General features: G+C 42.3%; 1 protein-coding gene across 1 annotated transcript in view; it reads right to left on the bottom strand.

The window, feature by feature from the left end:
- The window catches only part of LOC139923228 (neural-cadherin), a 153,962-nt gene that overhangs the window by 62,550 nt on the left and 81,412 nt on the right, over window positions 1-10,000 (bottom strand). The window contains exons 7-11 of the mRNA XM_078287062.1: window positions 9,595-9,740; window positions 6,388-6,560; window positions 5,485-5,653; window positions 4,639-4,809; window positions 360-532 (exon numbers count right to left, since the gene is read on the bottom strand). Coding sequence (XP_078143188.1) covers window positions 360-532; window positions 4,639-4,809; window positions 5,485-5,653; window positions 6,388-6,560; window positions 9,595-9,740 — 832 coding nt within the window. The remainder of the gene's footprint in view (window positions 1-359; window positions 533-4,638; window positions 4,810-5,484; window positions 5,654-6,387; window positions 6,561-9,594; window positions 9,741-10,000) is intronic.

Genomic DNA, 10,000 nt, shown 5'->3' with positions numbered 1-10,000 from the left:
ACGTTTACCAATAATTGTTAATAGGCAAAAAAAATAAAAAGTAGCCTAAGAGACTCATTTTTTTTATATATTGGCAGAATCTGCTTTGTCAAAGTCCAGTCTCCCACCTTTTTTCACCTATTTACAATTCTTGATAAACATATTATTTTCTTTGTTCCCAAGAGAATTGCCAATTTTGGGGTTTTATCATGACCAGGAAGCTCCACAACCCAAGGAACAGCACTTTAATGTACAAATTCTGAATGGATGCAACTTAGCAGCAAACGGCTAACTAACACTAACAGAAAATAGAGAATGTGTTAATTCTAGGGAGAAATTAAAATATGGTTTGGTGTAAATGGTGTTGGCGCGGCTCTGACCTGGGAGATGGGGTGGTTGACGTAAATCCAGCCCGTACTGGGGTTGATGTGCAGGTACGCCGGCTTCTGATTGGACAGCGAGTAGGCGATGGCCGCGTTACTCCCCTGGTCGTCGTCGTGCGCCGCCGCTCGCAGGAAACTAGTTCCCACCGGCGTGTCCTCCCGCAGGAAGTCTGGAGGGGCAAAGGGGTTAAAGGTCACACAGGAGCCATGTGGCTGCAGTACTACTGCTGCTAATACTGCTACTACTGATGATAATGTATTCTGTTTCTCACAAACTTTTCATTGAAAGCAGTTCTACAAGGAGAACACAATTAAAAGCAAACAACAGGTGAACAAATAAATAAATAAAATACCCCATATCACACCCTACATTTTTAGAACTGGACTAAAGAAAAATTTAAGCTACACTTGGTGAACAATAAATTAAGAATTGATTAGTTAATTAAGAAAGGGTCTAACTGATGTTATTACTGCCTGTGAGTCGAGGATTGAAAGCTAAATATCATTTTAAAAACAAGGTGCTTCAGAAGGTGTATAATCTGCATTTCGTTTTTGTTTTTGTTATTTACTTCTACTTTTCATTTGATTATAGCGCCACCATCTAGCCAATCAGGGTCATATTTTCTGAGTGACAATATCTCACCAATATCTATCATTTTGCCAAATGGCATGACTCTATCATGTATCATCTCATGGGAAATTACGAAAATGTGGGAGGACAAAAAAAAAAAAAACACACACCCACATGCAGCAATTGCAACCAATACATACTGTATTTTACTGTAAACCTGTGCCAATAGTTTATGTACCAAATTTCATTAAATTTGATTTCATGATTTAGTTTCCTATTGCTCTACATGCTGGTGGATAAGCACAGGTTAAGATCGAGTCAACGCATCAAGATCATGTTTTATTATAATAAGCAGACATTATTATAAGCGGAACATTGTGTTGTGTCAGCAGCCTGTCACCTCATTTTGTCATTTCTGGGTCTCACTCTGCAAAGTCAATGAATGCATTTCAAATTTATTAATAACCTCAAATCCTGCTGACTGTGATGTGTGTCAGCGCTGAATCAGACAGCGAGCACAACAAGCAGGCTTACCTGCCTCTGACAAACAAGGCAGTTTTGTACTGTAGCTGTATAATATTGCATTGCAAGCATATTGTCAATAATAATGTCCTTTTGCCATTTGTGGGTCTCAGTCTGCAAAGTCACTGGACAGATTTAAAAACTGTATAATCATCCCAAACCTGCTGAGTCTGAAGCGAAGCATAGAGCATCAGACTCAAGGTAGTTTGGAAGGTGCATACTATTATCTTCTGTCTTTGTTTTTGTTACACAGATACTGTCAATAAGTTAAAATACAATGTGATTTTGTTATTTCTGGTTCTCACTCTGCAAAGTTAATGGATAGATTTTTAAAAATGATTTTCATTCATCCAAAATCCTGTTGACGAACCTGCGTGAACACAAACGACTGCAACCAGGAAAGCATTATCCATAAGTCCATAAATGATGAGTCAAAATTCAAACAAGTAAACATGCTGTCCCCCATGAATGATGCAGAGCCAATCAGTAAAAGATGCATCATCCCACCAAGTTTCATCAAAATTTTCTTTCAAAGTTTGACATTTTGATCTTTAATTACAGCGCCCCCATCAGGCCGAGCAGTGTGATGTTTTAACACCAGAACACAGCGGCAAGATGCATCGTCGCTCCAAGTTTCATCAAGATCAGACGAGTGCTGTCTGAGATATAACATCTGAGTTACAAAGTTTGACCTTTAATAATTTAATAGTTCAGTGATAATAAGGCCAATCAGTGCAAAGATGAGATATACAAATGCAAATACGAATACGTGTAGCAGTGTGATGTTGTTACGCTAGATTGTAAGCAGAGACTCTTATTTTGATCTGCACTACTAGGCATGCAGAGGTCTCTTATTTTGAAGGAGCAGAGTGGCCAAACCAACCGGTTTATTTGTGTGGGTAACTTCCTGGTTTTTGTACTAATTTCTTACAAGGCACTGTGTTATTTAATGGTCAAAAGTACATTTCGGAAGTCATTACAAAGTAAATAGAATTTGTGCATCACATTTCAAAGCTGATATTTAGTGTTAGGAAGAATTTATTGTGATGGACTCTTCCGTTGTGGGCGGAAGTTCTGTAACGCGCTAGTTCGCGCTCATTCTGCTTCTGGACTTTGAGAGAGAAGGCGCAGTAGAGCATATTCATGAGAGAGACCTGTGTATTCATCACTGTTCTACTACTATTCTAATACAGATGCAGGCTGGTGACAATAAATATGCCGTCATCTACCCAGTCGTCGTAGCGTCTTCATTCACAATACGCAACGCAGAGTGAACCCCGCTACATACGCATATGAAATTGAATACGAAACTTTATCGTCCACAATGCAGAAATTTGCCTTTGGCTTCACCATAAAAAAAGAGATAACATAACACATTATATCACGTGTCTTCATCATGGGGGGGGGGCAAAAAATTAATTAATCAAAAACCTGATGTTTCTAATGTATGTCGACAATGACTGCAACAACAACAACAACAACAACAACAAGCAGGCTAAACAGAGGCAGTTTCCGGCTCAATCCCCACCCCCCTTCTCCCTCCCCCCACACACACACACACACACACACACACACACACACACGCCCCTAGTAAATGAATGCGTGTCCCAGAAACATTTCAATCTGCCTGTTAAATAGTTAATGAGCCACTCGGTGTGTTTCCCTAATCTGACGAGGAGAACTTCTGACACGACGCTTATCAAAACACATATTTGCACACATGGTAAACAAACACGGACCCGCGAGAGCCGGCGGCGAATGTTTCATCGGTCTTAAGAGCTTTCCAGGATTACCAGGATGCAGATTGAAAGACGACGACAAGCGGCGAGGCCTTTCACACCTCACCTGCTCTGTTCCCTCCAAACTCTGTTTCACCTTGAAGCAGATCCTCAGATCCTCCCCACAGGGCCGGGACGCCCTGCAGGAGGATCTGATCCAAACTGCCTCACAGTGCAGAGAGTGCACAGATTTCAATACGGGTCGGCGAACCCTTAACCTGACAGTGTTAGTGCCTCGTTTCACACATTTAGATACACACAGCGACAAAAAACCCAACAGATAAGAGGCTGAGCATCAAAGGAACAAATTTACCACTTGCAAACGACAGCACATTTTGTTGTTTTACCAGTTCCAAACACTGCAAATATTTGTCCAAGCAGAAAAAAATCAAGAAATATGATTGCAAAGGGAGTCAGACGACATGCCAGGCTTTAAGCTCAGGCTCAGTAACTGACCTGAAGAAATCCTGGACAAGTCTAACCTGTTAAAATAAAAGGTGAACTATAACTTTTTTCCATCACCAACTAATCTGTAATGAAGTAGCAGCAGTAGCAGTAGTAGTAGTAGTAGTAGTAGTAGTAGTAGCAGTAGTAGTAGTAGTAGTGGTAGCAGTATTAGCAGTATTAGTAGTAGTAGTAGCAGTAGAAGTAGTAGCAGTATTAGCAGCAGTAGTAGTATTAGTAGTAGTAGTAGCAGTATTAGCAGTAGTAGTGGTAGTAGCAGTAGTAGTTGTAGTAGTAGCAGTATTAGCAGTATTAGCAGTAGTAGTGGTAGTAGCAGTATTAGCAGTAGTAGTAGTAGTAGTAGTAGCAGTATTAGCAGTATTAGTAGTATTAGTAGTAGTAGTAGCAGTAGTAGCAGTAGAAGTAGTAGCAGTATTAGCAGCAGTAGTAGTATTAGTAGTAGTAGTAGTAGCAGTATTAGCAGTAGTAGTAGTAGTAGTAGTAGCAGTATTAGCAGTATTAGCAGTAGTAGTGGTAGTAGCAGTATTAGCAGTAGTAGTAGTAGTAGTAGCAGTATTAGCAGTATTAGCAGTATTAGTAGTAGTAGTAGCAGTAGTAGCAGTAGAAGTAGTAGCAGTATTAGCAGCAGTAGTAGTATTAGTAGTAGTGGTAGTAGCAGTATTAGCAGTAGTATTAGTAGTAGAAGTTGCAGTATTAGCAGTAGTAGTATTAGTAGTAGCAGTATTAGCAGTATTAGTAGTAGTAGTAGTATTAGTAGTAGTAGTAGCAGTATTAGCAGTAGTAGTAGTAGTATTAGTAGCAGTATTAGTAGTAGTAGTAGCAGTAGTAGCAGTAGTAGTAGTAGTAGTAGCAGTATTAGTAGTATTAGCAGTATTAGCAGTATTAGTAGTATTAGTAGCAGTAGTACATTACTGTCTCCCATCATGCAGCAGACACTCACACTGGTAGCGGCTGTTCTCGAACTTGGGGTCGTTGTCGTTCTGGTCGGTGATCAGCACGGTGATCCGGCAGATGCCGATCAGCGGCTCCTCCGCCTGGTCCGTGGCCGTCACCGACAGCGTGAACTCCCGCTGACGCTCCCGGTCGAAACTCGCCGCGGTGCGGATCACGCCTGCGGGCGGACGGGACGCACGTTACTCTTGTCATTTCAATGTGATTTTTGAGATCTGATTCTAAAGATCAGATTTCTAGAGATCACCATCGCTGTATGATCACAGTGTCTCCTGAGGCCGGGTTTATTTTATCTGTCTCCCTCTCCATCTCTATACATGGAAACTGCAGCTGGTTTGTGTCCAGAATTTGCAGAATTCAGATCGCAATGCAAACCTGACCACTTCCAGATCTGGTTTTCAGGACCCAACAGCAATGTGAGCAAAATTTTGAGCGTCCAGACCAGTCACTTACTACATCCTGGTGTGACTGGATGACAAAAGTCACATTGAAATGACAACTGTGTATTGTAGATAATGTTACTTACTGTGCATTTTGTTCAAAATGGAAATGATCTCTCATTAACCCTAGCTGAACCCTTATTTAACTATTTCTTACCTTTTTTCATGATTCTAGGTATTTACTGTAGGTATGGGAAACATGACTGATCCATAAAATGATCCATAAACTTTCATTTAACACCCTCTCAGATAATGCAATTTGATGAAGCAGGTTGCATTTTTTTTGTAAACAATGATGACACATGATGTATTTTTGACATCATGTAACAGGTTTCAACTTTCAATTCAGGAAAAGAGCAAAACCCCTGTGATGTACCACAGAGACTGGGACTAACCGGTGTCAGGATCGATGTCAAACCCAGACGACACTCCGTCTCGGTGCATGATGCCGTATTTGACCTCTCCGTTGACCCCCATGTCGGCGTCGTGGGCCTGGACGCGCAGGACGAACGTTCCCGGTGGCTGGTTCTCCAGGACTCCGGTGTTCAGACTGTAGTTCTGGCACTGGGAGGAAGAATCGCAGAGATTGGAGTACTGCCAAACTGGGCTAGAGAATGAAACTAGGCGTATTCTAGCTAACTTTAGCAAATAAGTAAGTAAGTAAAGTTTCACAGAGCAACTTTCAAGTCACAAAGTGCTTCACAAGAGTAACAGTTAAAATAAGACCAAACAAACAAAACAATATGACATAAAACACCAATAGACCAGAAAACAGTAAAAAAAAACAACAAGACATAAAAACACAGAATTACAGACAGAGGCTAAGCAAAGGCCAGTCTGAACAGAAGAGTCTTCAGCTGCTGAGTCTGCAGATCTTAAGTCCAATGGAAGAGCGATCCATAGTTTAGGCTTGATCACCTTTAGTTTAAAGTCTAGAGCGAGGGTGAGAGTGTTAAGCTGCAGAAAGTTGTTATCCATCCAGTCCTTAAATAGCAATCAGACAGTTGTGTAAAACAGACAGCTTGTCAGTCTTATCAGGCAACATGTAAAGCTGCACATCATCAGCGTAGCAGTGATAAGAAATACCTTCAAAGCTGCTAATAATCTGGCCAAGGGGAAGCATAAAAAGGCAAATGATATAGGACCCAAGATTGAACCCTGGGGCACACCGCAGGACAGGGCAGCAGATGCAGACATGTAGGGACCAATAGGAGAGAGATAGGAAAGCGCTCCCAGAGACTCCACCCACTGCCTGAACACACACACACACACACACACACACACACACACAACCTCACCTCCTGGAAAACTGGTTTGTTGTTGTTGATGTCGTTGATTCCCACGATGACCTGTGCGGAGCTGCTGAGGGGGTACGGCCCCCCCGACGCGTTGTCGTCCGTGGCCGTGATGTTGAGAACGTACTGGGGCCCCCTCAGCCTGGGGGGGGGGCTCCGACGCAGCTTGATGATACCTGCAGCAGACAGACAGACAGACAGACAGACAGACAGACAGGCAGACAGACAGACAGACAGAGAGACAGACAGACAGACAGACAGAAAGACAGGCAGACAGACAGACAGACAGAGAGACAGGCAGGCAGACAGAGAGACAGACAGACAGACAGACAGACAGACAGACAGACAGAAAGACAGAGAGACAGACAGACAGACAGACAGACAGAGAGAGAGGCAGACAGAGAGAGAGACAGACAGACAGACAGAGAGAGAGACAGGCAGACAGACAGACAGACAGTGTTGAGTGGATGGTGGAAGGACAGTTGCAGATACTTGGCCGTTCTGTATGGAGGACCAAGTCTGCCATAACAATAAATTAATTCATTAATAATTAGTAAACGGAGTAAGAAATAAGAAATATATGAACGAAAAATAGGTATATTGAATTTGTATTTGCAGATGAAAAAACATTTTAGGAATTAATTTATTGGTTGATTTATTGATTTATTTAGTCATTTATTCAGATTTTGTTTATTTCCCAATTTGTCATATTGCTGTTTTATTAATTTATTAAATAATTTCCCATTTTCTATGTGATTTTATTTATTTATTTATTTTATTCATTAATTTCCCATTTTCTCTGTGCATTTACTAATTTATTGATTGAGCGACTGACTGATATGGCAGCTTCTCTCCTTACAGTAAAGATACAGTAAAGATATGAAAACTAGTTGTTTATGTTGCTGAAATCCCAATATGACTGCTGCAGGACAAACACAGTGGAAACAGCAAATTTTTACACTTAGTCAAACATTTATTAGATCCAGAAAGCCTGATGTTCAGACTGTGGGTCATCCGTCCTGCAGGGACGAGCTGTCAGCTCATGTTAACTGGTGTGATCGCTTACACCAGTTTGATTCACTGCCCTTTCTACTGGGGGCAGGGAGGGTGATGAAACCAGGTCTGATGCAGCAGCAGTTACACCACACACACACACACACACACACACACACACACTGATGCTACTCTAATGCTTTTAAAAGCAGAAATTAGTGAGTTAATCACCTCTATTGCAATTTTCAAGTGGCATAGGCTAATGCATCTTCTGGCAGCTCTGAGAACAGCTGACTACACGTACAGCTTGTTGAACAGACGGTTCATTTCTGTTTCTGACTGAACTGATCATTTCATCACTGATCCATCTGATTGATTTAGTGTTTAGATAATGTCAGCTTGTTAGCTAGCTAACCATAGTATCTGGTCAGCTAACATCACTGTCTTGTTGTTAACACATCTGATTAGCACACTAGCTAACGTATCTAGTAGCAGCTAGCGTTAGCATGTTCACATTAACATCAGTGTGTTTGCTGGCTAGTTAGCTAGCTAACAGTTTGTTCAGGTTAACTGAGCTGACTCTTCTCAAGCTACAACTCAGGGTGTTTTGGAGTAGAGACTAGGGCTAAAGACAAGACAGTTTACTGTGTCACAGTAACCAAATCCACCTTATCACACTATTCACTTTTACTGAGAACGTTACTGAATGGATCTACAGCCACACCACAACAAGCTGCTGCATGCTACAGATTTACACTTTATTAACTAACAGATATTTCTACAGTGTTCCTCCATCATGGAGACTCAGCTGGTTGATGGCAGATTTGTGTTGCAGCTGTAAAGCGTCTATCAACAGAATCAGCAGCTTCAATGCAAAAATATCGTCCTTCAAAAACCCATATTAGTCTAAAACTGGTTATAGCATACAGACCCAAAACAAATGTCAGATTTTTCTGTGCTAACAATCACTTCCTGTTCCCACAGCAGAACCACAGAGCGAACCAACAAACAAACAAACAAACAAACAAATAAGCAGCTTTGGTAGCAACATGAATAGAGACATGCAGGCTGGGAGGGAGCAACACATCTACATGAAAATACTTCTCAACGCTTTGAAGTGACAAAGCAGAACGCCCGAGCAAGCCAAAGGCCATCTGTGTGTGTGTGTGTGTGTGTGTGTGTGTGTGTGTGAGAGAGAGAGAGGGGGAGCGTGTGTGTCTTAATATATCATTTATGTGCAAATGTTCATGCTTATATCTGTTTGTGCATGTATGCATTTGTGTGTGCGTGTGTGTGTGTGTGTGCGTGTGTGTGTGTGTGTGTGTGGAGCAGAGCAGTGGAGCGGTGCATGCTGGGCGATAAGGCAAGACAGAGGCTTAAGCTTCAGCTAGGGAGAGAGAAAGACATGGAGACACACACACACACACACGCACACACTCACACACACACATACACGGAGATAAACATGCCAAACATGACTGCACAGCACACTGCTACACATGAACTGTATCTACAAATACTTTCACACTCAGCACACACACACACACACACACTGTTCTCATCTCCCCAGTTTTTCTTGTAGACATGGTTGAATCCTTTTTAATGTGTGTGTGTGTGTGTGTGTGTGTGTGTGTGCACATTGCTCACAACAGCCAAACAACAACAAAAAAAAAAAACAACAAAGAACAAAATGGAGCAACACACTGAGCTCTGTGTGTGTGCGTGTGTGTGTGCGTGTGTCCTTGTGATTGTGTATGCACGTGTTGTATTGTTGTTTCATATTTTTTATGTTTATGTATGTGTGTGTGTGTGTGTGTGTGTGTGTGTGTGTGTGTGTGTGTTCCAGGGGGTTCGCTGGCCTTGTTAAATCTATCTGAGCTTTATCCCCAAATACTAGTTTCCACAGCAACAACACAATACTGTGTGTGTGTGTGTGTGTGTGTGTGTGTGAGAGAGAGAGACAGAGACAGGGCGAGAGAGTATGTGTGTATGCACCGTGTGTGTATGTGTGTGTATCTGTGTAGAGTATGTTGCATGTGTCTGCTTGTGCTATCTGCATGCAACCATCTAAGCATGTGAGTTTGTGTAAATGAGGCGTGTGTGTGTGTGTGTGTGTATGTATGTTGGTGCATGTACTGCATGTATGTGTTGTGCATTCGTTTGTGTGTATGTGTGTACTGTACTCTTGTGTATGTGTGTGTGTGTGTGTCCCCTCACCCTTCTGGTTGTCCAGCAGGAAGTTGCTGTCCTCGTTGCCGCCGGTGATGGCGTAGGAGACGGCGTCTCCGTCTGGGTCGTTGGCTGCGTGAACGATGGCGACCAGCGTCTCCGGACCGGCGTCCTCACTGAGGAACGTCTTATAACTGAGGGGGGGGGGGGGGGGGGGGGGGCAGAGAGAGAGAGAGAGAGAGAGAGAGACATTGTTTCAAACTTCACTGTACATGGAAAGTGAAGAATTGAAAAAAACTGCAATTGAGAAAGACGGATTAAAAGAATGAGAGAGGAGAGATCAGAGGAAAGGAGGGAAGGAGAGAAGAACAGAGGCAGGGAGAGGAGAGAAGAAGAGAGACGAAAGGAGAGGAGGAAAGAGGAGAGACAGCAAAAAAGTGAGAGAAGAGAAAAG

Source organism: Centroberyx gerrardi, chromosome 12 (assembly GCF_048128805.1).
Source record: "Centroberyx gerrardi isolate f3 chromosome 12, fCenGer3.hap1.cur.20231027, whole genome shotgun sequence".
Lineage (NCBI taxonomy): Eukaryota > Metazoa > Chordata > Actinopteri > Beryciformes > Berycidae > Centroberyx > Centroberyx gerrardi.
The sequence above is the reverse complement of the archived record's forward strand: the minus strand, read 5'-3'. Positions and strand labels throughout refer to the sequence as shown.